The 27631-nt window shown below is 43.7% G+C and overlaps 1 protein-coding gene across 1 annotated transcript; it reads left to right on the top strand.

Annotated features, from left to right (window-relative positions):
• The first annotated feature begins 389 nt into the window (after positions 1–389).
• Positions 390–25822, top strand: MINA (MYC induced nuclear antigen). The gene is made up of 10 exons (XM_018568825.1): positions 390–460; positions 3239–3661; positions 5637–5756; positions 7986–8114; positions 8212–8315; positions 9089–9191; positions 10351–10510; positions 12987–13072; positions 20891–20983; positions 25508–25822. The coding sequence occupies exons 2-10, from the start codon at positions 3242–3244 to the stop codon at positions 25676–25678; spliced, it is 1386 nt and encodes a 461-aa protein (XP_018424327.1). The 5' UTR covers positions 390–460; positions 3239–3241; the 3' UTR covers positions 25679–25822.
• The last annotated feature ends 1809 nt before the right edge of the window (positions 25823–27631 follow it).

Raw genomic sequence — 27631 nt, 5'->3', positions numbered from 1 at the left:
ATCAATCATCATCATTGACAATAATAATAATCATCATAGGTGTTGATGATGATGAGAACAACAACAACAACAATAATAATCATCATCATCGATAATAATAATCATCACCATCATAGGTGATGGTGATTTTATTATTATTAATAATCATAGGTGATGATGATAATAATAATAATCTATCATATTTATTCGTAAATTCGATAAAAATATCTTTGATTAGGAAGTACAGGTACTGTGTGCTGTGTTCGTGTACACAGCATAGGCTGGTCATTGCATGCAGTTAGCGCTGCTGCCACTAGGTGCCGCCCTTCCCCCGGCAGCGCACACGGCGAGTTCCTGTGACAGCGGCGTGATTGGAGAAAGGCATGCTGGGAGAAGCGGAGCAACCACGTGGTGCTGGCAGTGTGGACCGGTGAGACCGATCATTTGGGAGTCCGGTGGGGTCCGGTCACCGGTGGAGGAGGTAAGAGCATAGAGATCAATGGGAGCTGAGGTTCACTGCACACATTCTGCTTCCTCTGATCAGTCCGGTGTGTCACCTCTCTCACACTCATATGTTACACGACATTAACATATCACAATTTTCCCTGTGCTCGCTCTATGTGCTGCAATTACAACCTGCAGTGTGGATCTTCATCGACAATGTTGTCCCATGAATGGTCTGATCTGATGGCTGCAATGCCACCTGTAGCCATGTGTACTTGGCTGTATAGTAAAAATAACAGTGTCCAGGATTAGGGGAGGGGATCTTTCTATATGGAGATGTATGTGATTGGAGGACATGATATGATTTCCAGGGCTCATTCACATCACATCAGGTGAGCTGCATTATTCTGCATAGAAGAACACAGGTTTACTACCAGGGTGCTCAGGATACATTAGTGCTCGCTGTGTCCTGGTCACTCCTCATGGCAGCCTTGAGGTGGGTTGCAGTGCAGACCTGCTGTGATTTTCCTTTGTACACCACCTAATGCTCCCGATTGTCACCACACCTCATCTCTGCTGTGGTGTATAGAAGTGAACGGAATGTCAAATTTGTAGTGTTTTAATAACGTTTTTAAAAAAAAGGTTAACAGTGCCGTATGTTGTTACAATACAAAGCTCCGCCCCTACATGTCGGACACCAGCACCCAGTGTATAGAGCCAGCTGCTGTGAGCGAGGGCTGGACACCTTTGACCCCTAAAGCCTGAACCCAGGGGTGGGCAACTCTGGCCCTCCAGCTGTTGAAGAACTACAAGTCCCATGAGGCATTGCAAGACTGACACTTACAGGCATGACTCCCAGCGGCATGTTTGGATTTGTAGTTAAAGCACAGCTGGAGAGCTTGAGTTGCACAACCTTCCCAAAAGCAGACCTCAAAAATCAAATTCTACTAATGCATCCCTCTATGTATGACGATTAATAATAACATAGACATGTCAGGTGTAAAAGGCTGTGATTGTGAAATACTTACACTGGCAGAGCATTCACTTCTTGCTTTGAAAGGGCAAAATGACTTCAGTTTGGCAAAGCATTGCACACTGGGATTGCCTTGTCATCAGCAGAGCATTGCTGGGAAATCTCATCTGTAATCTCAGGGAAAGGCATTTCCTCCCCTGAGAGGATGTGCATGGTCACATGTCCTAGTCACATGTGCCAGAAATCCAGGAAGTAATAGGAGAGCTAGTAACCTGCCCTTAGTAAACATGGCCACTGCCAGAAGACTGGGGAAGAAAAGAGAAATAATGTATGCAAAGAATACAGAGCTGGCAATTATCTAGAAGTATGTGTTAGTAGATTGTTCTTACTAAACATTTTTAAGGTGTTTGTTATTATAGAGATACGGGTAAAGGTCCACTTTAAGATCATAAATAAGGTAAGGCCTCATTAAGATGGGTGGATCTGCAGTGGATCACATTTCACAGGGCAGTAGAGCAGTGGCTGCCTGGTGTTTATGTGATAATGCCACATCTTAAAGACCGTTTTAATTTATTTTTTAATATTGTGGATCCCAAGGGGTTTTTCTTTTTATTGAACTACTGTGCCACAACCACATGCAAGTGTTTGAGACATGGTTGTGGAGCAGTCCTACTCACCTCTATGGCGACCCACCTGCCAAACGTAAGCACTGTCAAGCTGCAATGCTAAAGGTGCCCATACACCTTACGATTATCGGCCGATTTTCGTATGCGAACGCGTTTTCGGCCGATATTCGTAAGGTTGATGGGCAGTGTACAACCGCAAATACTGTACAATCGTATGACTTTTGACTTTCCAGTAGGTTAGAAAACTTCGGTCGATCGTACGATTTTTGCAAGGTTGGTGGCGTTTCCGTACGTCAACTTTTGTATGATTAACACTGCTAATGCGCTAACGAAAATACGTGCGGTCGATTATCGCAATTTGTCCAGGTGTTTTTTTTTTTAAACTACCGCTAATTGAACCTTGCGACGATCAAGGCAGGATGGGGCCGCCGTACGAAAATTGTACGATGGTTCGATCATCAGACGAAAAGTTTTGTCCGATGATCGCAAGCTATATGGGCAGCTTAACACTGCAGACGGGCAGCTGGGGAGTGGTACACCCGCAGATTAACCTCCTGATTTGAATGCCCCCCAGCGGTCCATCTAAACGAGGACTAGCTGGGGGTGTCACAGTTTCTCCTGAAGCTGCGTTAGACTTTTTCTGTGAATCTTTGTTCTTTTTAATCAGATTAGTGATTTCTCCACAAGTTTTGTATTCAGATCACTTGGGGGGGCCAGGGGGACACGGCTAAGAGTCTAAAGGGGCAATATGTACAGGGAAATCAATCGATAGCCGACGAATCGACGATCGAAAACGTTGGCAACGTTTTCAATCGTCGATTTTAATCGACTAAATCGATTAACTGTTGCAGCTCTACTGTAGAGTAAAGCTGGCCATACACTAGTAGAATTTACAAAATTCGAACAATGAAAGCCAAACTGCCTCGTCAAGGCTCCTCTGTGTAGTGCGGTTCTAACTTTAATCTTTGAGAGCCTCCATCTTGGAGCATATAAAGCACAAGACAAATTGAATGCAGCTATGCCTGGAGGTACCCCTCTCCCCCTTAAATGTATAGCGGTGCAATGGAGGGCCAGCACATCAAAATGTCAATTCAAACTGAATTAGTTGCTTCAGTGACAAGTTTGAATGTTCTGACGAATGATTTATTGTGAAAAGGGTGAGTTTAAGCTTTGGTAATCATATGTGTAAATATGTAATTTGGTGTCTTCTCAATAGAAAATGCCACGCAGAGCACGACAAGCGGGCACTGAAGATGATGCCGCAGTACCCACCAAAATACAGCCTTCATCAACCAAGCCTCCTCTGGATTTCAGCACACCACAAAGCCTCTTTGAAAGCTTTATTGCCCCAGTGACAAGAGATGAATTCTTCAGCACTTACTGGGAGAAGAAGCCATTGTTAATCCAGAGGAGTGACCCCAATGTGCAGACTTACTATCAGTCCCTGTTCCCAATGCAGGGCTTAAAACATGCCAGCGGGCAAGGAATTTACTATGGCAGAGATGTGAACTTGTGCAAGTGTAAGGACGGGAAGAAAGTGCTCTTATCAAGGCGGGGGAAAGCTAGCTACAACGAGATCATGAAAAGCTTCCGAAATGCCAAGGCAACAATACAGTTTCATCAACCCCAAAGATACAATGTAAGAAAACGGTTCATAGATTGTTGTTACAGTCTACTATGGCCGATTGTGCATTGTTATATGTCATCAGTCTAACTTAGATAAGGGCTAATTCGATTGGGGGATCACCATTTCCTGTTCCTCAGGGCTTGAACTGGCAATGGTTGCAGCAAATACTGGACACTTAGAGCAAAGTTTAGAGTGACAGACCTCGAGGATCCTTGGGATACCCCTTAGGATAGGGAGCTGCCTCTTGTGACCAGGAACTATACCGGACCATGGATCATTGCTCCAATAACAACCACTAGGTAGTAGTTATCATGACAAGTTGAATCTACCCAAAACTGACAATAATTGCTGGTGCATTAAATCCCCTGAATGCTTCTCATTTATCTCGGGAACGCTTTTGATAAAATATCTGCACTGGAGTTCTTGGATCTGCACACCTGCTGTGGCCATTATGAGGGTTTCCCCATTCTTCCTGTTTTCTTTCTTTATTTTCAAGGATAGGTGGAGATGCCAAAACTAAATGATGCCCAATAACAGATTTAGGAATTACAGGAGGAAGTAATGAGAATCCAAGATACATAAGAAGTGTTGACTACTGATTACTTTTGGGTGTCCTGACCCTTTAAGCCCCATTTACACTGAGCGACTTGCGATATTGAGCGACTTGCGATATTGAGCGACTTTTTCCTATTGGGCTGTATGCAATCAGGAGCAAAATCGCTTGAAAAAAGGGTCATGTAGGAGCTACAAGCGATATTGAGCGACGAGATGTGAACAGCTCCATTGAAATGGATTGGAGAAGATACATAGAGCGATATTGCGTGGAATGGGGCCTTAGATCTACCCAACCTTCCTATAAATGGAGGCATTCTGATTTCAGTTGTTAGTATTCCTGGTCACAAGAGGCAGCTCCCTCTCCTAAGGGGTATCCCAACTGTTTTAACGGAAGGTGAGAAGAAGAGAACCTGTGGTTAGAGATAGCACAGACACAGTTCTCCAGTTTTCTTAGTTGGCCCCTTATTGGTCTAATGGAAAGCCAAAGACTATCCAAATCATTATCCAGAAAAGCAGGAAAAGATATTTGTCGGGTTTTTATTGCTTAAGAAAGTTTATTTTTGTATTATTGTTATCCAATGGCATTATGGTGGTATGACTATGGAGAATCTGGATATTGGGCAGCTTCTACGCACTAAAGGATTTCCATGATCACCTTGGGGTGTGATAAGGATGAGTAAGTCTAAGATTAATGCATATATGTATGTGTGTGTGTGTGTGTGTGTGTGTGTGTGTGTGTGTGTGTGTGTGTGTGTGTGTGTGTATACATACATGCATACATACATACATACAAGATTATTCCAAAGACAAGTTGTTTACAAACATCAACAAGTTTCAGGGGCTATACTCTTCATTGGGGCTTGAAGAAACCAAGAAACAATGTAAGAGTACTCAAAAGTTAAGCAATAATTAGGTGTTTTAACATTGGGTGGGTTAGCACAGTATCCTGCAACTTGAAGCAGCTGCTGACTGATGCTGTGCATACCCACCCAGTGTTAAAACACCTAACTAGTCATCGTCTGCTTTCTTTGTTCTAACCCTGATAAAGGGGTTGGGGTATGGTTTACTGAAACAGGTTTTTATTGCTGTCTGTGAGCTGCTGGGGAGGATTTCCCCTACCTGTGCTGCACTGAGAGTTTAAACTTTGAATAAAAGCCTTCTTTATTTATGAGGATGCCATTGGGTATAGCTTCTTGTTACAATACGGAGAATGATCAGTTGCTCATACAAGGTAAGAATCTCAGTGTATTTTCAAAGATAAGTATTTGTTAAAAGCCTTCCAAACTTTATAGTTGACCTAAAAATTACATTAAAAAAAACTTTATTATTGAAGTTCTATGTGGATATTTACCTTGATTGTTGCTTGGTTAGTGAATCCCAAGATAACATTGCTTTCCCTCTTCTGAGCTGTAATACTGTTCTCTCTGTACAGGACAAGCTGTGGCAGATTATGGAGAAGCTTGAATGTTTCTTTGGCACATTAGTTGGATGTAATGTGTATATCACACCATCAGATTCTCAGGGCCTGCCGGCTCACCATGATGATGTAGAGGTAAGCTGTTTTATGTAGTGTATTGTATGTGATTAACTGTTTAGTCATTTTTGCCACTTATTAGAAATGCTGAAATAAGGGCTGTAATGATATAGGTGGGATAGATGAGACTGACCTTTTAAATAATATACTAGTATACCATAGTTTTTCTGGTTTGATGCATATCCAAATTACATTGTCCTTTGTCTTCCTCTGTCTGATGCAGCAGTCAGACTTGTGGAAGCCTTCAGAAGTAGGACAGGGAAGGTGGAGAACCATGGGTCCGAATACACAATGCTGGTATTTCTGCAAAGTTTGTTTACCAGAGGAGTAGGAACAGCAGTAGAAGTGTGCACAGCTGTGAATAGTTCCAGTATTGGATAGTTATTTCCTCTTATCAACTCTACTGCTCCAAAGTAAAACTTAGATATGTAGCATATGCCAGCAGGGATTGGAGAGATGCTGCCTGAAAAATATCCTCTGCTCAGATGGGAGAGGTGCTGCCTGAACATGATCCACCTTTGAAATGGGAGAGTTGCTGTCTAAAGATGCTTTGCAGCATAGATAGTAAGGGGTGCTGTCTGAAGATGGTTCAAAGCAGAGATAGGAGAGGTGCTCCTTGAAGATGATCCACAGCAGAGATGAGGGACATGCTTTCTGAACAAGATCCACAGAAGAGATGGGAGACATGCGTTCTGAAGAGATGATGCACACCAGAGATGGGGCAGGTGCTGCTTGAAGATGATCCACAGCAGAGATAGGAGACGTGCTGTCTGAAAATGATCCACAGCAGAGATGGGAGACGTGCTGTCTGAAAATGATCCACAGCAGAGATGGGAGAGGTGCTGCTTGAAGATGATCCACAGCAGAGATGAGGGACATGCGCAGAGATGGGAGAGGCGCTGCTTGAAGATGATCCACAGCAGAGATAGGAGAGGTGCTCCTTGAAGATGATCCACAGCAGAGATGAGGGACATGCGCAGAGATGGGAGAGGCGCTGCTTGAAGATGATCCACAGCAGAGATAGGAGAGGTGCTCCTTGAAGATGATCCACAGCAGAGATGAGGGACATGCGCAGAGATGTGAGAGGTGCTGCTTGAAGATGATCAACAGCAGAGATAGGAGAGGTGCTCCTTGAAGATGATCCACAGCAGAGATGAGGGACATGCGCAGAGATGTGAGAGGTGCTGCTTGAAGATGATCAACAGCAGAGATAGAGGTGCTGTCTGAAGATGATCAACAGCAGAGATGGGAGAGGTGCTGTCTGAAGATGATCAACAGCGAAGCTGTGCAAGGAATTTACAGGGTCTTGGACGGAGTGCATAGACACTTGTCATATGCTTGGTGTTATGTTCTGTGATCAAGTGTAGGGGAGACATGAGAAAGCATCTCAGCACTCTGTAACTTCTGAGTAGTCACTTTTCCCATCTCTGCTGGCATATTCAGAGCATCTTGAAGCTTTAGCCTGGTACATACAGTGCTGGGACTCCCATCTGGACCTATTCCAATGGTAAGGTCAGGAAAATGTTTTATTGTAATATTTCCAGTTTACACTAGGTGGTACTGTAAGGCTCTGTTTACACCTGTGTGCTTTATTGCTCAAAGCTAAGCACAACAAAATTCTCAAGACAAGGAATCCCAAGGACAAGGAATCCCATTGCTCGCACTTACCTTTGAGCAACAAAACACCGACGTGTGAATGGGGACTAACACAGCACATAGGGATCATGTGCTGCTGGATAATCACTGAACTTGGTGAATCAATTGGCTGCATTGTGATGAGGTGTCTGTTGGCCATCTTGAGTTTCTTACAGGTCTCCTTCAATTGATTAGCACCATTACACCAGGCCTTTGCTGAAGTACTGCATACAGGTCATCCTTTGTCTTTCCAGGATGAACCTAGTTATGTCAGTAGCATTGCTGGCTTATTTCACCTTGTGTTTCGTAAAAATACCATGGACCTTAATAGGGCACACTACCACAGGAGTACACCATATACCCCCACCCTGCTGCTCTAAAGTGGCAGAGAAACCCCCATCCTTGATTTTGTCGCCATTGTGAGTCTGTTTGAAGTGAAAGTCTGACTCATGTTCAATTCTTAATCAGTTTTAGACAAGTCTTCCTTAGTTGGCTGCCTAAGATTCCATTTGCAGAGGTTGGAAGAAGAAAAGAAAAACTGTGATGGCATAAAGCTACTAAATGAGAGTCAGCCTGATTTCTGTTTAATTGTGGCCATGTTTGTCTTTCCAGGTCTTTATCCTTCAGGTGGAGGGTGAGAAGCATTGGCGGCTCTATGAACCCATCGTTCCCCTGGCTAGAGAGTACGATGTGGCCCCTCTGGACAAGGTCACAACGCCCACTCATGAATTCTTATTAAAGGTAATGAGCTTTCTGAATACCCCCAGAATAACTGAAGTTGGTCTTTACACAATTTTTTGAAATAAAGGGTTTGCAGTAAAGCTTTTTCTCCTCCTAGGAAGGTGACATGCTGTATTTTCCCCGAGGAGTGATTCATCAAGCTGACACCCCAGCAGGTTCCTCACATTCTACTCATGTGACCATCAGCGCCTATCAGAACACGTAAGTATTTCCTTCCCAGTGTGTCCTGGGAGCAGGCTGTTTGCTGACACATTTACAAACATATCCTCAAAATTGGGCTGGGTAATACTGGTCACCAAGGCGGCCCACTGTATTTTGGTGGCTCCTAACATTTTATAGTGGCACTTAAATACTGATATCATAATCTTCTTGATGTGTGCATTGTATAATATCTCTTTTTTTTTTAGATGTTGTAGGACTTGGCCCACCATAATCAAATCTGAAAATGTTTATTAGTTCCCTCTGTTCTATAGTCATGTTTCACAGATTTGTCTTACTTTCATGAGAAATCTGTAGACACATGAAGCCGTGTTCATGCAATTATTACGTAGGACATGAGGGTTATACTGCCCTTCCTCATAATATTGGAATGATGATCTTCCTAATTTCTGAGTCTCTGTGTCTTCCGGTTTGCCTATAGGCCCATTGCCACAGTGCAAGCCTGACACCCATACGATCCGCAAAGTAGTTTCCTGCAACAATGTGCGGCTGGGAGCATTGTAATCTAATAGGACCTTACCTAGGCAGTGCCCAGCTACCTAATTACTAATTATGGGGCTGATTTCTCAAAGAAGAAATCTTCTGGCACATATACAATGCACACAGTCTGCTGTAAACATTACTCTGTGCTGCAGGTAGCATTATCCGCTCTCTGTTATTGATTAGGTGCTATGTATCTCTTTGTGTTATCCTGCAAAACCATAATTTCTCTCTGTTGATTTGTAACTCAGTATTTCTCTTTGTCTTGTGTGAAGCTCTTGGGCAGACTATCTGCAGGACCTGATGCCTGCACTCCTACGTGATGCAGCGAAGGAAAATGTGGACCTGCGAAAAGGCATTCCTCTACAACAATTATTGGTACCCAGATATTATTAATATTGCTCTCCATAGTGTATGAGCACCTTTAGCCTGTCCTGGTATATAAATGGAGAACCCCCTCCACCAATCCCTCCACTGGCTTCCAATCACCCAAAGGATAAAATTAAAAGTATTAACAACCACCTACAAATCCGTCCAATATTCTGCCCCCGGCTAAATCTCCAACCTCGTCTCAAAATATCACCCTAACCGTCCTCTCCGCTACTCCTGCTCTCATCTTCCTCATCAACTCCTTCCATTCTCGCCTCCAGGACTTCTCTAAAGTCTCTCCCATCCTCTGGAACTCTCTACCCCAACCTGTCCAGCTATCTCTTATACTGTCTGCCTTTAGACAATCCATGAAGACTCATCTCTTCCCGCCTCAATCTAACCACTGAACTATCCCTTTCTCAAACAGTTCGTCCCCACACGGCTACCACCTTATTTATCACTCGCCTCTCTTTTTAGATTGTAAGCTCTCATGGGTAGGGCCCTCCTTACCATCTTGTCTTGATTTTTTATTGTGATTGTAATGTCTTCCTTATATTGTAAAGCGCTGTGCAAATTGTTGGCACTATATAAATCCTGTATAATAATAGTAATAATAAAGCCATAGAATGGGCCTTCACTCTGCAGCAGACATTCAGGTGGCATGAGATCATAATTCGCTCTCCCAGCAAAGGAGGCTGCAGTGGACTCTTCTGTCACTGCACACAGAAGCCTCTAGCCAGAGTCAGCTGTAGGATAAAGGGTATCTGTGAGGATAGACATTGGAGCGGCCACAGCAGGCATTTTCTTTTGGCATCAAATTTAGGGCCGTCACCCTGCCCATTTCTTCATTACCAAGTGAGCCAGACCTGGAACAGGTTGGCAGGACGGAGTCATTCAGGTACTTGGCTCATTAGGTGGTAAATTCAGTCTTGCATTGTGTCTTGGGAACATTGCATCCCGGCTAAAGTCAGTTGTGAGTCTATAACATATAATCTATCCATATCCCATTGTTGCCAGATTCAAGAGGTGAGGTTTATCTTTGTTTCTCCTGAATTTAACTTCAAAATTGGAAACCCCTTTTAATTGTGTGTAAATCTCTGTTATTTGTTAATTCTTGCATATAATTTGTATGTGACCCTTGTTCAGCATATTGTTTGTCTGTGTTTAGCGTGTAGGTCCTACTAGTGCAGGCAGCACATTGGCTGGTCTCTTAAAGGACTTGGCTAATCGTATAGATGGAGGATGTCAGCTGCGTACATGTGAAATGCTGCGGGACTTCATGGGACATAGACTGCCACCCTTTGTGGAAGCAAACGCAGAGAAATCAGGTGGGATGTTTACAGCATCTTCCTTTCTATTTTGTTGTTACAGTTTTACTTTGAGAAATAGTTGCATTACTAGAAACATATTACCTGATGTGATTTCACGTAAACCTGTTAGCCATAGCAACAATTAAAAACACAGCCCTGTATAGGGGCAGAAACCACAAAGTGCCGGTTGTTTACCTTAACCCCCCTCCCCCCCGCTTTTAGACCTGACCTTTTAGGGTCTTTTCACACCAGAAAACCGCCCTGAGCCCACAGCGCATCAACTCAGTGCTGATGCTCTGATCCTGGGGCGTTGTACTGTTTAGGCACAGTGCAGAGCAATGTGGTTGTGTTGAATTGCACCATGCGGCACTGAAAAAAAAGTACTGCTGTGCTGATAGAATACTAGTCTTGTGTGTTCCATCCTGCGTTAATGTGTGTTGCACAAAGGCAGCCAATTACTGTGTGTTGTGGTCCACTGAAATACAAAATAAATGTCATGACACCACGCTAAGGCACACAGTGCAACGAGAGTGTGATTCAGCCCTTAAAGAAGATCTCCGGGTAAATGGCAAATTAAAGTGCCTGTTTTGGTCTAGGATCTAACATAATATATACTCATCTGATCCTCGGACCTGCCTGGCTGCTAGACCAGTCTCCAAAGCCTTTTTCCCCCCTCCACTCCGGCAGTCTAATGTCCCGTGAGTCATCATGTTTAATACGGTTTATTAGATATGAGGACGCCTGGGGACATTCCACCGCTGGAGGGGGGCTGAGGGAGCCTATTATTTTAGGCCTTAGCTCGAAATGAGCACTAAACCCTTGCAGTGTGGGGGTATCCCCACTTCAAGGATTAATTTGTAATTTACCAGAGTTGTTTTTTTAAGTGTGAATGGCACCCCAACCTAGAATGGCAATGCAGTTCTAACACACTTGTGTTGCAGTCCTCCACAATGCAGGGAAATACAATAGTGGAAATACACTTTGAGCACATTAATGTGACTGGTGGTAAGAACCAGTAAATCTTTAATGTTAAAGATAAACTCTGGGGTAAAAAAATGATTAACCCTTGCAGTGGGGCTACCCCACACATTGCAAAGGTTAACTGCTGGTTTGTGTCTATGTGCTAAAATGATGGTGTGATTGCATGCAGCAGCCTATTCTTCTCTGTGGGAGTAGGCGGCCGTACGCTCACCCGAGCTGCACATCAGTGCGAGTGTCCGTACTCGTACTCTGACAGGATGGATCCTGTCTGCATCCAAGCATGGACACACACACCCGTACGGATGTGCAGTTCGGGTCAGCGTACAGCCACGTACTCCCATAGAGAAGAACAGGCTGCTGTGTACAATCACACATGCAGCACCTGTCCTTCCCGGGAACGGCCCGATACGGACATGCACGACGCACGGATCTGTACGGGCCGGCTCTTAGCAGTGTGAATGAGGCCTAACAAGTAAAAACACTTGTCCCATTTTCTCACCCTTCTGATGGAAACTGTAAGCTAAGATACAGACCTCTAATGCAGACAATCCTGATCTGCCCTTTGCCTGTTTTCATCCTGCAGTCTTCCTACAGCGCACATTCTAGCCGACACACATGTGCCAGCCTCAGCCATAGAGAATAATGGCTGGCAAGCAAGTATGCTGCTATCTCGGTACTGGCTGCCCGTTCTCTATGGTCAGGTCCAGCACAGACATGTTGAGAGGAATACGGGTTTAAAGTAGTATTAAGGTCTGGGCGTTTTTTACCTTAATGCATTCTCTGCATTAGGGTAAAAACAGCCAAGCATGTTTTTTTTTTACCCCAGTCCCCCCCACACTTACCTGTCAGCTGCGCTCGTCCCCGCCGCCGGTCCCGAAGCGATCCTCCGTACCCCGAAGTGGACGCACACAGCCTGTGCGGGCACGAGCGCGCACAGGTGACTGTATTAGAACGATGGTGGCACCCGTGCAGGGGGCGGGGGGAAGAGCATGGCGGGGACACACTAGAAAATAAGTACTTTTAAAGAAAAAACGCTACATCCTCCAGCAAAGGAGGGTCTCCTCAAAGGAGAAATAAAGAAAAAAAAATTTGGCTTTAATATCACTTTAACGGGAAATGCAATCGCTGTCCAGATATAGGTAGGCTGTTCCAAGAGAAGATCAATTATCTGAATCTGTAATATGATGATCACATTTGTTTAGAATGGTGAAGTGGGTGGGAGAGGGTCTCCTTTTCCATTTATCCTTCATGGAAACATGTGACACTGTCATGGATTCTGGAGAGTAATTCATCCAGCGCAGTGTATCAAGGATGGTGATTATCGCAATCGACACAAGTGCTCAGTGAAGTGCTGCTAGACAATGCACCTCTAGGATGAATGTGGACTGCGGTCTCTGCTCTGCATCCAGTGCCGGCTCTAATGCTAAAGACCAAATGCCTTTTAAGTGTTGACATTTGCCGGTCTGCATCTGATATATATTTTCATTGGTATATATTTGTCTTTTTTGTGTAGTCCATCCTCCAAACCTAAAGAGCACGATCAGATTGAAGTATCCGGATTATGCTGCCATCACAGTAGATCACGTGCCAAAGATGCTGGTGAGTACAGTTTTTTTTTTTTTTTTTGTTAACAAGTTTTTTTAGGTTTTTACATATAAAACATATACAATTAGGGGGGGGGGAACAGCATTCATGTGGCGTAAATTGTAGTACGAAGGGTACAAAAAGCAACACATCCATCACCTATTCCAATACTTACATAAACACATGAGTGTATGATACCATTAAGAGACATAGTGGCGAAACAAAGTAAGGTAACCGTGGCTACATATATTCAATTAACCCTATATAAATGTGACCACTGAGAGAATGTATGGAGTAATGTGGAGAAATTAGTCCAATTAATATTTGTCCCAATCCGAGGAAGGGTGTCCAATGGAGGAGACTAAACATCAAATACGTGTACACAAGAATGTATGAAATACATAAATGTTATAATAAAGGAAACTACCATAACTCAATCACGTAGTGCTAATAAAGCATCTGGAGTCTGACAACCAGCAAGCCCATTGGGAGGGGAAGAGTTGAGTCTAAGGCCTGGTTCACACCTGGGCGTTTTACAGCACGTTCCTACGCTCTGTAAAACGCTCAACATGTGAAAACCAAGGATTGCCTATGGGCATGGTTCCCACCTGGGCGTTTTACAGTGCGTAGGGACGCGCTGCAAAACGCCCTACGCCCAAAGAAGTACAGGAGCTTCTTTGGGGTGTATTTATCCATTGGGATACAGCCAGGTAGCCCTCGGAAATGTGCGTTTGTCGCACGTTTTTTTTACTGCGAATCGCGGTAGAAACGCGCAACAAATGCGCATATTCGATACGCCTAGGTGTGAACCCAGCCTTAAGGTTGGCTTTTGCAAAGAGTAATTCGAAGTGGGCGTGTGTATTTAGTACTTGTATGACATTTCGCAGAGATGGGGGTTCCGACTGTTTCCCTGCTCTTGCTATGGCAAGTCGGGCAGCTATGAGGATGTGGGATACCACCGTACGAGATGTTTTGGGCCATTCGTCCAAGCCAATCCCCAATAAAGCTAGTTGTGGTGACAGAAAACATGGGACCTGGGTCAGTACAGATAAGAGGGTGGAGATAGCATCCCAGAAAGACTGGAGCAAGGTACATGACCACCAGATGTGAGATAGTGATCCCACCGAGCCGCAACCCCTCCAACAGAGCGGAGAGGAAGACGGGAAAGCTCTCGCTAACCTCTGGGGTGTAAAGTACCATTTGTGGAGTATTTTTTGTACCGACTCCCAGTTGCTTAGACATTTAGATGTTTTTAAGGTTTGGGAGATAACCGCATACCAACAGTCTAGCGAAACGGAGAAGTGCAGTTCCTTTTCCCACCAGAGCATGGACTGTAACTTCTCAGACTCATTTGGTTCTGTTAACAGCTTGTAGAAAAAGGAAATACCCTTACTAGTGGTAGAGCATTTACTATAAAAAGCAATGATTCTTCTTACTAGTGTAATGTCCTTAATACTTAGAGAAGCCATACAATGTCTAATTCTAAGGTATTTATAAAAATTGTGAATTGGTAGGGAAAATTTGTCACATAAGACCTGAAAAGAGATCAAGCGGTCATTAGAGAACAATTTGTCTAGATGCGTGATACCCAGATGTACCCAATTAGAAAGCGGCATGTCGGTAAGGAGCAATTCAAGTGTTTGAAGGGGTATATATTGAAACATATATCTATGTTTTGTGAGTGATTTGGTTGCCAAAAAATGCCAAACTCTGAGGGTTCCTGTTACAGTGTCTAGAAAGGATTTATCAGGGGGGCGGTTAAGCATAGAGGAGCACAGCATTATCTTGAGATCTTTGGCCAGAAATGTACATTCTATCTGCGACCAAAACTTATCAGGGTGTAGGGCCCACCAGTATTTTGCTTGATCCAAAATTGAAGCTTTATAGTATAGAGCGACCTATGGTGCTCCCATACCAGCATAAGCCTTAGGTCTATACAATCCAAGTTTAGATATTCTATGGGATTTACCCTTCCATATGAAGGTGTCTAAGAGCCTCTGAAGTTTTTTCAAGTATGCCGGCAATAAGGGAATGGGAAGGGCTCTAATAAGATATAAGGGAGAACATACATTTTGAGGAGATTAATCCTACCTGCCCATGATACAGTGGATTTATTGAGACTAGAGCAGATAAAGTCAGGTGCGTGGTATAGTTAAGTTTGAAGATATTACAGCTGGGGGACGTCAGAGTGATTCCTAAGTATCTAAGAGCAGCAGAAGGTGCCCATGAGAACGGGGAAATAGAATCAATATTGAGTTTGGTGGCTGGTGGCACATTAATGGCTAGCATGTGGGATTTAGAGTGGTTGACCTTATAGAATGAGATGTTGCTAAATCGAGTTAAGATATCTTGTAGTGCCGGTAAGGAATGTAGCGGATTAGTGAGGGGGATTATAACATCATCGGCATATAAGCCAATTTTATGAGTGCGGACCTACAGAAATACCCTCTATATCTGTAGAAGCACGAATAGTAGTTGCCAAAGGCTCCATTACTAAGGCAAAAATCAAAGGGGATAAAGGGCATCCCTGTCGGGTGCCATTGGTTATGCAAAAAGGGGTAGATAGCAATCCTGAAGTGCGCACTCTTGCATTGGGTTGTGTGTATAAGGCAGAAATTGCAGAACCTATAAAGCCCGTGAGACCGAATTTGCTTAGGACAGCCCTTAGATATCCCCAATGTACTCTGTCGAAGGCCTTCTCTGCGTCTAAAGAAAGAAGCAGTGAAGGCCTTCCAGAACGCTCTGCATATTGTAATAAGTCAAGGAATCGTCTTGTACCATCAGGAGCTTGTCTGCCGCACACAAACCAACCGATTTGGGTGTATCAAGTCAGGGAGGATGTGAAGGAGACGAGTAGCTATATGTTTAGCATATATTTTCACATCAGTATTGAGTAGTGACATAGGTCTGAAGTTTACAGGCTCATCAGTCGGTTTATTAGGCTTAGGGATAGTAACAATGGTGGCCTCAAGAGATTCCTTAGGAAAAGATCCCGAGATTGCAGCTTCATTGGCAACAAGACATAAATGAGGTGCTAATATGGAGGAGAATGTCTTATAGTATTCTGCACCATAACCATCAGGGCCTGGGGTTTTATGCATTGGTAGGTTTGCAATAGCATGTAGGATTTCAGTTTCAGAGAACGGTGATTGCAGTTCTTTTAGGTAATCTGTTGAGACAGAGGGCGGTGGCAAGGAGTCTAGAAAACCATGGATCTCCGCGTTGGATGGCAAAGGAGAAGATGGGGACTCTTTCAGGTTATATAATGAGGAGTAGTACTTGCTAAATTGATTAGCTATATCCAAGGGGTTAGAAAGTCTCCTCCCATTACAATCTAGAATGTATTGGATTCTCATGTTGTCTTGACGAATTTTAAATTGTCTGGCTATGAATGCTCCAGGTTTATTACCTTGGGAATACATAGTTACATAGTATTTGAGGTTGAATAAAGACATTAGTCCATCAAATATAGTATATAGTATAGTATTTTAGATTGAGCCATTTGATCATGAAATCATATTGAGAGGTAAGAAGGAGGCTAAGTTTGTGTCTCAAAGAGGTTAATGCAGTGGAGTGGGATGGATCAGGGGCTGTTTTATTTATCACTTCTAATTTACCAATTTGGTCCAGCAGGGATTTTAATTCACTATTACGTCACCGATTTTCACTTGCCCCCAATTTAATAAGCAGGCCTCTAAGAAAGGCTTTATGTGTATTCCATACTATGGTGTGGTTACTAGCGGTAGAGGTATTGATTTCAAAGAAGCCATTTATTTCAGGCTGGATATATTCCCTATGTTCAGGATTGGAGTGTAAACTGGGTTGAATCTCCATGTGAGAGGGATACAAGGGGAGGTGTCTGGAAATAGAGAGAGTGAGGTAGGGGCATGATCCGACCAGGTAATCAAACCAATATCTGCCTTAGAAACGTGCTGCAGAGTAAATTTGTCCACTAGGAACATGTCCAGTCTGGAGTAGGAATTTTGGGTATGCGAAAAGTAGGTATAATCCCTTTCATTACCATGCAAGCATCTCCAGGCATCATACAAGTCGTTAGTATGTAGGAGAGAAAGGAGGGTGCTATTGCCTTTTCTGTTTTTGTTGGAGGAATCAAGGGTTGGATCAACTATTTCGTTAAAGTCTCCACATATAATAAGGTGGCCCTTGCGCATAGAGTTAAGTTTGTTGATTACTGCAGTGAGAAACTTTATTTGGTTAGTATTTGGTGCGTATATATTAGCTATAGTGAATAGACATTGATTAATAGATGCCACTAAGATAATAAACCTTCCATCAGAATCCAAGAGGATGTCATGTTGAGCGAAAGCCACTGTATTTTTAATTTTAATCATGACTCCTTTATTTTTTTGGAAGAATGCGCAAAAAAGGAGTGCGGATACCTCCTATCTTTACACATAGGAGGTTTATCACTACAAAAGGGGGTCTCCTGAACACATAGGATATCACTGCTCAAGGAGGCAGCTTCTCTCCAGAGCATAGCACTTTTATTAAGCCCTTTAGCGTTAAGCGATGTGATTTTCAATGACATTGGGAATTACAATTGTAGGGGTATACTGTAAGTAAAGAGAATAAAACATTGGTACCATTTGAAGCATAACCTAAGAAGAACATTTACAAGAAATAAACATATGGTCAGCCCTAAAACTGTGTCGTCAGGCGGTATGAGCTGTAATACAAAACAAAGCTGATACAGAGGCCAGACAGTATTTAACGAACATTGTAAAGAAACAAAAATAAGTAAAAAACTAAAAATAACATCAAACCAACTTGTCGTGTGCATAGCACACTTTAACCGGGGGTAAGTAACACTTTCAGAAAGCAGTCACAGCAGGATCATATCAATCTATATTAAGCATCGCTTCATAAGAGTAGACAACTCATCTTGGATTTCTTGGATTGAGGAGGGACCAGATGTCAGTGGGAGGACCAGTCCATAAGGACTTTACGCGGTGATGAAAGCGTGGACGAGATTACAGAGATAGGGATGCCACATGACTTGACCCGGACACCATCTGCTGGAGTGAGGATCGGAATCACCTTGTTTTCATGGGAGGCCAGCAATTTCGTCGGAAAGCCCCACTTGTATGAGATCCGGTTATCACGAAGAGCCTTGGTGACAGAGGCAAATTCCTTGCGTTGCTGAGCTGAAGCAGCCGAGATATCCGCGTATAGTGAAATGTGGGAGTAGGGTTCTGATAGCGTAGGAGATTGCTTAGAGGCCAACATAAGTTTGTCTTTGGTGTGAAAGAAGTGAAAGCGGGCGAGCACATCTCTGGGTACAGATGCAGGAAGATGGTTAGGTTTGTGCAGTCTGTGTGCCCTATCAATAAGTAAATCAGAGCCTGAACTATTTGGCAATAGCTTTTGGACGAGGTTGTTGAGATATTCAGAGAGTTCCATCGGTCCTACCGCCTCAGGAATCCCCCTAAATTTGACATTATTCCGTCTAGATCTGTCTTCCAGATCTGTGACTTTAGCTTGTAATTTCTGAATAGACTCTGGTCATTGTGGGCATCCACCAGGTCATTATAAGCACCCGCATAATCAGTAATGAGCACTTCAGCTCGATTTGTGCGTGTGCCCAAATCTGATATTTGAGTTTGTAGCCCATTGATAGAAGATGTGAGATCCTGCTGTAGCTCAGAATGTAGCAACAACAGCATTTGTTTAATACATGCCTCAGATGCTGGGTTGTCTGAGGCTGGTAAATCTTGCAATGGAAGTGCATGGGATCTAACATCAGTATTAGAGGGCTTTGAGGTAAAAGATTTTTTTTTTTTAATAACATGCTCTTTTGTCTGTGGGGAGCTGAGGGGAGAGCTGGCAGGTCTTTTAGCCTGTTCTGGGGGCTGGAACACTCTCTCACTACTGCCCGCCTCCATCTCTGAGTCAGATCTGACGTACTTAGAAGCTGAGTCGCGTGCGCCGACTGCGCCATCTTGTCCATCTCTCGGTCCAGGCCGCGTGTAGTAATCCGTGAGTTTCTTGGGTCCTTTATTCTTTTTAGACATATTGGAGAGGTGTAGAGGAGGCTAGTCGGGCGGATCGTAGGAGCCGTACGGCGATAGATATGCTATAAGTAGCTGATTTGTACGATCCTGCTGTGGAGCTCTGGTATTAAGCGCCCATTGTATATCGCGGCCAGACCACGCCCCCCGGTGAGTTCAGTTTTATTGGGATTGTTCTGTTGTCACGTTTGTAGCTGTGCCGGACATTTCTCCATGATAAAGATGTCTTCTAAGCATGGTACCTAGATCTCTAACATAGAAATCACTGAAAGCTAAAGACATGCACTGTACAGAACCAATTTGATGAAAAGACAGATTGTGCCCTTCTATACACTTTGTTTTTTGCAGAAGGTCCGTTACCCGACCAAAGGCTGAAATTGTAGTACTTAAAGCAGAACTCCGGACACAAATATTTTTTACACCCATGGTGTGGAGCTACCCCTGCACTGCAAGGGACAGCGGATCATTTTGTCTAGGTTAAAAAGTGAAGTTATAGTCATCTGATCCTCAGAGCCAGCCAGCTCTTAGAGTGGACCCTTCCACCTTGCTCCCCCTTCGCTGCAGCAGTTTAGGTCCCTGAGTCATCACGTTCTATACACTTTGTAAAGGACATGAGGACACTGAGGGACATACCATTGCTGAAGCAGAGGAGACAGGTCAGAAGGAGCACTGTGACACCCATCTCCAAGGATCAGGGGAGTTTAACTTTTTTTTTTTTAACCTAGACAAAACCAAGCAGTTAACCCTTGCAGTGCAGGGGGAACACCACTGCAAGAGTTAATAACATTTGTGCCCGGAGTTCTGCTTTAAGGTAGCCCTATGTGGCCAATACCTGCTATATCATCTAAATTTCGCGCTATAGGTGGCCATGTTCACCAGTCAACTTGACAAATTTCGATTGAAATGTCCAAGGAGCTGAATGGAAAATTGTTGGCCGAACAGCTATTGCATATAGTCAGATGCTGTCACTGTTTGGGTATTCAGACATCTGGGAGTTCCGGCTGTCTGAATACAATAATCCGCTGGGGAGATTTCTCCATCCACCCTGTTTAGTGTGCATGGGGAAATCGACTAGTGTGAATGAGAACAAATTAAGCATGTATGGCTAGCAGTATTCAGTAAGACCATATAAAACTCATGGTTACAGCAGAACTCCAGGCAAAGCAAATCTTAACCCTTGATGGGGCTACCCCCACACTGCAAGGGTTAGGGGCTTATTTTGTTTGGGGGGCTAAAGTAACAATGTTATACTCAACTCAAACCACAATCCCAGCCTGCTCTTAGACTGGTCTCTTCATCCTCGCTGACCCTCCACTCCAGCGGTCTAAGGTCCAGCAAGTCATCACGTTCTGTGCAGTGCATAGGACACGAGGATGCCGAGGGATATTCCATTGCTGGAGCGGAGGAGGGAACGTTGGGGAGCCAGCCAGGATTGTGGTTCGGGTGGGTATAACTTTGTTATTTCACAACTGCAAGGGTTAAGATTTGATTTGCCCAAAGTTTTGCTTTACATTGCAGAATGATATAAATGTTGTATATTATATTAGGAAGGTGCATCATTCTAAATGTACTTGGAGGCATAGAGACAGATTGACATACAATGAATCCACATCCATAGAATACTGGTGTGACACATGCAGCCATCTGACATTGCGTTTTCCTATCGCGATGTGCAGTAACCTATAGAAAACAGATTTCCGCTTACTCCAGAGATGACATCATAGGTGAACTTTGGTTACAGCGGCTTTGTGCAGAAATGACTTCTAGATTTCATACATTTAATAATGGAACTGTTTTGTTCTAGGATCCCACAGAAGAATTGGTGATCTATGTCTTCCATGCCTTGAACAACAACAGGGAATCTCATATGGTCTCGGACACTGAAGAAAGCCCTCCAGTAAGTAGTTGGCAATTGTTCTAAAGGGGTACAACGAGATCATATCCCCAGCTTACACAGCCGACACTCCCGCTGGGAGTACAATGCAACTATCTGCTGGTGTGTGGAAACTGAAAATTGAGATTTCAGGTCATACACTGCCTGAAAGTATTTCCTGAATCTTCTACACTCCTCATAAGGTAAACTGTATACTTCCTATGGTTGTTCTTAAAAGCTGAACTCCAGGTGGATCAAACATTGACTAAATACAAGAGGCACGTGTATTCTGACTTTAATCTTGGTGCGCTTTGTGTATTTCTTCCAGATCTGTGCAATATTTTTTAGTGTGACATGTTGCCTCTGTGTAGGCGCCTCCTGTAACGAAGACCAGTCACTGCTGCTCTTTATAAGTACTGGTCTGGTCTACACCCCCTATTGTAGTTTACTGAAAGCCTGTAGTGGGCGGGTCTGCGTTGTCCCTCTCACAGCTCTGCTTTCTGATATCGGTGATGATGTCACTGTTACATTCACAAGGTAATATCTGAGTTTACAAAGGCATTTGGTGCACACAAAGTAGAATCCTATCCTTTAATAAAAGTTTTTGTGTCCAAAGTTCATCAAATTCATCAGTCTTATTTTTTTTACATATATCTAATGCTAGCAAACAGTAGATATATGCAAAAACAATTCTAAAAATAAAAAAGTTACCAAACAGGTAAAAACTTACCTCTGTCTCCGCCGCTCGCTCCCGGCTGTAGAAATCAGCTTCCCCAAACGACCGTGCAGGAGGATGAGAGCGGGCGAATGCGTAGTAACGATTACCGGTGGGGAGAGGAGGAGAGACTCACTGTAAGTCAGTGCACGCAGCCGGGAGCGTGCACGTTGGACAGACACAGTAGGACAGGAAGTGACAGGAGTCTGCAGTGGATCGCAGACTGGTACCAGCGCTGGAGGGACTGCTGGAAACAAGTGGAAGGAAGATGATCGGATCAAGGGGCATCATTTAAGCTAAGTCCTTATAGCAGCATGGGGGGTAGGGGGAATTGTGACTTTAACTAATACAGGTATACATGGCCATATGACAGGATAGTGAGTAGCAATAGTGTTGGCTTTTTTTTTCCCCCTCCCACAAAGTTGTGTGTGTGGGTACGCCAGCTTTAAAATGCCGTCAGCACAAATAAAACATACTTCCTCCTGTTCTTATTGTTTTATGGTAGTCAGCAAATATATGTTTGCAGAATTCCCTAAGTGCAAGTAAAAGTAAGAAAAATATCTCTCCCATGGGGGAAATATCCTTGTTTTATGAGTTGAGCTTCCTCTCCTGTCTTTAAAAGAAAACCAGGTTCTGTGTGCTCTGTATGGTGGTAAAGTACATGTGGCAGTGATGGGAACGGCCTGCAGGTGGCACTGTTGCACTGTCGGTGCTGTTTCCTGTTACCATGCAATTTTCATTCCGCGGCCATGAAGCCAGCACACAAGGTGGAGCGGACAGACCTGTTTTATCCTATGTGACACTTATTGGTATCCAGCCGGTTCTGTAACAAGGCCTTTCTTAGGCTATAGAAAATCACTGCTGCTTTGTACTGCTGAGTTTTTGTTACTACTAATGGGGTATCACATGCATATTATAACATCTAAGGGGCCAATAAGCTGGCATTGTAGAGTGGTATATTTTACTACAGATGGTGTTAAGAAAAATCAGCTTTCAGAAACTATAGAACAGCTGTTAAAAGTTTGTTTTTTTGGGGGGAGAGAGAGATAACTCTATTCATAGCGGATTGTCTACTGATCTTATAAAAGTATGGCATTAGCTGTCACTTATAAACTGTGTAAAGCAGGGGTGGGCAAACGCCAGCCCTCCAGCTGTGCTGAAACTACAAATCCCATAATTCACCTGTCTCTGGGAGTCATGCCTGTGGATGTGAGACTCTTGCAATGCATCATAGAATTTCTAGTTCCACCACAGCTAGAGGATTGGAGTTTGCCCACCCTTGGTCTAAAATGTAGTTTGGCTGAGGAGGTAGCATTGAGGACAGTAAATTGTAGTTTACTGTTTTTCTTTTTTTGGGTGCTGTGAGCTCTTGGAGTAGTCACCCAGGTATAGTTTCCAAAGTGCAAGTGTATGTGGCTTTGCTGTGCCCTGGGATTACTTCCTGTTGCTGTGTGTACAGAAAACAGCCTTGGCTCTGCCATTTGAGATGGAAGGCTACACTGGCAGCAGTAGAGAAGTTTGGTGAAATCAGTCAGGAAGTAGAAGCCTCTGAATTTGAATTGGGAAGTGGGAAAGCTGCGTTAAAGGAGAACTATGAGGTGAGTGCTTTTCACTCACCTCATAGTTCTAGCCGACCTGTGACAATGAGACTGTCACAGGTCGGCTCAGTAGATCGGGAGGTGAGCGAACACATACCGGCGTTCGCTCACCTCTCGATCCTGTCACGGCTCTCTGCCGTGACAGGGGAGGGGCTGGATTCCCCCCTCCGATACGCTGACGGGCGGAATGGACGGGGGAGGGGGCGGGTACAGCTGGCTCTGCCTCTAGATAGGCAGAGCCAGCTGTCAGTCACGCAGCTGGGCGGATCCAGACATAATTGTCGGGATCCGCTTCAGCTGCGGCGTCTCAGTATACCGCGAGCTACAGCTTGCGGTATACTGAGCCTAGGGTGACGGGAGGACGATAGTTTGTGTCCTCCCGTTACCCTAAGGAGAACTATGGGGAAAAGCCTTAACTCCATAGTTCTCCTTTTAAGTAGCAAGGACACTGGGGGCACATATTGTCACAAGAAAGGCAGCAACATAAGAGCTCCTTTGCCATATTTATTAGATTTCATGTGCCTTGTCTGTGGTATGTGTTGACAGTCTCTCTTTATTCCTGATTTAGGGCGCGTTCACACTTGTCTGTTTTTCCTGCAGCACATCGCATACATTTTACTGCACTAAAACCTTTTTCAATAGAAATTCCATTCATTCCCTTGTGGCTACTTCATATATACCTGCTACAGCTATTTACATTTTAAAATAATTTGGATAGAGTCATGTGAAAAATTTAAGTTCACCCCATTGGAATTGACCTTTTTCCACATATTTGAACATGCAAACATCAGATTTCAAGGGTGTACCTATTTTTACACATTACTGTACGTAGCAGTTTGGCACATTTTTGGAGTGCAGCTCTGTCCATGACTGCATGGGCTCACAAGATGTGGGTTGCATGACACTGAACATCATTCATCTCAGAAAACTGGCAGCATCTTGTGGTAAGGATGTATTGTGTCTTAAATGCTTCACTTTACTTTATAATGGCTTCAGTCACATATCCACCATGTCCTCTTCCCTCTTCTGTTCAAAAGAAGCCTTTGTGTACTTTTCATAGAATACAAGGTGTTCTGTGATTGGAGAAGGGGAAAGGAGGGCCAGGTGAAAATGCCCCGAACATTGAACCACTAGGCCGAACATTGGCCAGCCGTGTGGCTGATGGAAACATGTCCAAGGAGGGAACTCTTAACCTTACCAGGGTTTGAATTTTCCTCTGTTAGATTTGTGCAGTCTGTTGAACATAGTATGATTCACTACTGCCGTTTAGCTCCCATCTTCCATAAGAATCAGGGGTTGGGAGCAGCATACTGTATACTACTGAATACAGAAATATTGGCATGGGGGGAGGCCTAATCTGCCTTTCAGTTCTTCCATTAAATCATCCCAAACAGTTATTACCTTTTGTATCACTTGCCCCTCCTACTAGATTGTAAGCTCTCATGAGCAGGGCCCTCCTAACTCCTGTACTGAAATTGTATTGTCTCCCTCAGTTTTGTAAAGCGCTGCGCAAACTGTTGGCACTATACACTGAGTGGCCAGATTATTATGACCACCTGATGTTTGTAGGCAAATTAGCTATAATTTGGCGCTGAAGTTGCTAGAGGGCCAGACCATTATAAATAGGGAAGCAGGTTGTTTACCACGACAGTAGAAGTGATTTTTTTTCTGAAGATATGGGTAAACAACGCGATTTAACAGCCTTTGAACGTGGGATGATTGTTGGCGCTCGGAGCCGTGGAGCGAGTATCAGCAAAACAGCGGAATTCGTTAAATGTTCAAGAGCAGCTGTTGTTAAAGTGTTTAAAGACTGGACTGTCAGCCGGAAATCTGGGTCTGAACGTGCGAATTGCGGCCGTCAGCGACTAGTCAATGTTAGGGCAGAACGGAGAGTGGCAAGACTGGTACAAGACAACAGTAGGGCAACAGTGCAGTGTCAGATTCCTCGCATCACCTTTCAACATCTCCTGGAGTCACGAGGCGGCCCAACGAAGTCATCTCATAGTACTGATGGGGTGGTCATAATAATCTGGCCACTCAGTGTATAAATCCTGTATAATAATAAATAACAGAAGATCTTGGGTGACCGTTTTAAAGCAATAGTGTCCTGTGGTAGAAAGAAGAAATTGACTTGAGTGTGAAGTGTTTGGGAACACTATGTCATCTATAGCATGTCTTTCAAATACAGAACGTATTTATGATTGTAACTTGTAGCTTCATATCTCTCTTTTGCAGGTGAGCGGTCTTCGTTTCCCTTTGTCTCACATGGATGCACTGAAAGCAATCTGGGAGAACAAGCTTCTGCATGTTAAAGACCTTCCTCTGGAGGGTGACCGTGACAAGGAGAACCTGGCTATCTCTCTGTGGTCTGAGGGTCTTATTGAGAATGTCCACACCGTGGGCTGAACGTAACACTGCCTCCATAACGCCAGCCCAGACCATGATCTGCCTCCTAGTGAAACAGGACCATTGCTGCTGGGTTTTATAGTGTGATTGCTCGGTCTCGCTACAACCAAAAGCAAAAAATAATTCAATTGATGTTTTCAATGGGCTGGATAACACCAATGTGCCTTCTACGTGATATCTTCAGCTCGGTGTTGCAACAAGAGTGGACTTATTTTCTAGTGTGGTCTGGCTCCGTATAACCTTATGGATCATCGGGCATATGTCTCATCTGTTCCTAATCCTTGTGTCTAGCCTCCTCACACACCATCCTCCTGTTGCCTTTACACTTTTCTATAATTGGACCTCTCCCCAGTGAGTTTTGCCTTTTCCTCATATGAATGCTTTGGTGTCAGTTCTTCCATTGAGGTGGAAATTGCCTCTTTAATACCAGCAGCAGTCAAACTGTTCTGCTGCTCAGACCTCTTCGTTCCAGCAACATTGGGACTGTTGGTATATTACAGCATGACAGGTCTGTGGGTGCACATAGACTTGTTTTGATGACAATACGCAATGTGCATTCTTAAAGGGCTAACCCAATTCTTAATATGTGGATGCTGAAGTCTTACACTTTTTAGAATGCTAGGGATGTTGAAGGTGGGTGGAGCTGGTAACTCAGATATTTTAGCTTTGGTTCCTATGAAATATAAGAAGCTTGCGGATGTTTTTATCTTTGACCACTAAAACAATAATCAGCGTAAGGTTAAGGAAGCAGACATAAAGTATGAGCGGAGATATTTGTATTCTCTCTGATTGCATAAACCTCAAAGTAGGATAAATATTGTTTACATTTGTGACTTGACCACAATTGAAGTGCCTGCTGCATAGAACCCGTCTTGACTGGCATTGTGTAGGGCTCAAAATAGGTGAAAACAATTCTTAAGTCCACTTTAATGTAATTAGGTATATCAAACAAGTTTGTATCACTGGCCTTTTATCACTTGCTCGCGATGCTGTTTGAGAGGTGTATTGGGTCATCAAGCACCCTGCCATTTCAATGCACTCTTTGTAAGTGGAGGTGTATGGAAATGAGCATCCCCTGCCTTCCTTTATATGTGCATGCACCCTAGACTACCTCACAGTGGCCAGCATGGATGAGCAAGGAGCATGCACATTTAAAGGCATGTCCTCTTTAACCCAATTGTGACCACAGTTTGATGAGGGAACGTTAATCTTTGTTCTAGGGTCCGTGCTTCTGATTCTGAGACCGTGGTGTCAGTGACTGACAACACTAGTCTCTTATATACTTTCAATAACCAATCAGTATGGTTTTCAATCGTATAACCAAGAAGCCAATCATTGTGAACAGTAAGGTTTGTTTACAGACAAACCTGTTGGCTCACATTGTCACTATAATGAATGGACGTGCATTAGACATGATGACATCAGCAGGGCTTAGATCACTGGAGCACAGGGAAGAAGAAGCTGTGGGGACCGGTCTAGCATCCTGTTCCCCAACTCTAGACCAAAACAAGCTGTCAGCCCCTGTAGTGTGGGGGTAGCCCCACTGCAAGGGTTAAGTTTAATTCTTTTGAGCTCTTTAAAGTAAAAAACAGGAAGGTAATATATATAACAGTGTGCTGTGCTAGGAGAAACCTTAATCTGCGTTCTGCTTCACAGCTAGAATTGCACAGGTAAATGCAGTGAGCTATGATGTAATTGACCACTCCTGATCACAGTCATGTGATTGGACGAGGTTTACAGGTTATGTCTGTCTGTGTGTTTTTCTCTGTGCACAGAGAAAGAAATAGCATTTTCTTTAAGATAGTACAGTGTTTAAAAAATACAAAGCCAGCAAACCAGGACTTATTTCCAAAAAAGGTGACAGACATTGTCATCTGAGTCTGATAAGATTTGAAAAGGACACTTAGCTGTTAATAGATGTTGAGTCTGTGGGAATTGAGCCTATTCAATATA

Source organism: Nanorana parkeri, unplaced genomic scaffold (genome assembly GCF_000935625.1).
Source record: "Nanorana parkeri isolate BGI_ZX_2015 unplaced genomic scaffold, ASM93562v1 scaffold1250, whole genome shotgun sequence".
NCBI lineage: Eukaryota > Metazoa > Chordata > Amphibia > Anura > Dicroglossidae > Nanorana > Nanorana parkeri.
Note: the sequence above shows the minus strand (reverse complement) of the source record. Positions and strands in the feature narration are given on the sequence as shown.

Coding starts and splice junctions, on each gene's coding strand:
- MINA (XM_018568825.1), top strand. CDS start 3,242: ATGCCACGCAGAGCACGACAAGCGGGCACTGAAGATGATGCCGCAGTA. Junction 5,757..7,985: donor CTCACCATGATGATGTAGAG/GTAAGCTGTTTT, acceptor TTGTCTTTCCAG/GTCTTTATCCTTCAGGTGGA. Junction 13,073..20,890: donor ATCACGTGCCAAAGATGCTG/GTGAGTACAGTT, acceptor GTTTTGTTCTAG/GATCCCACAGAAGAATTGGT.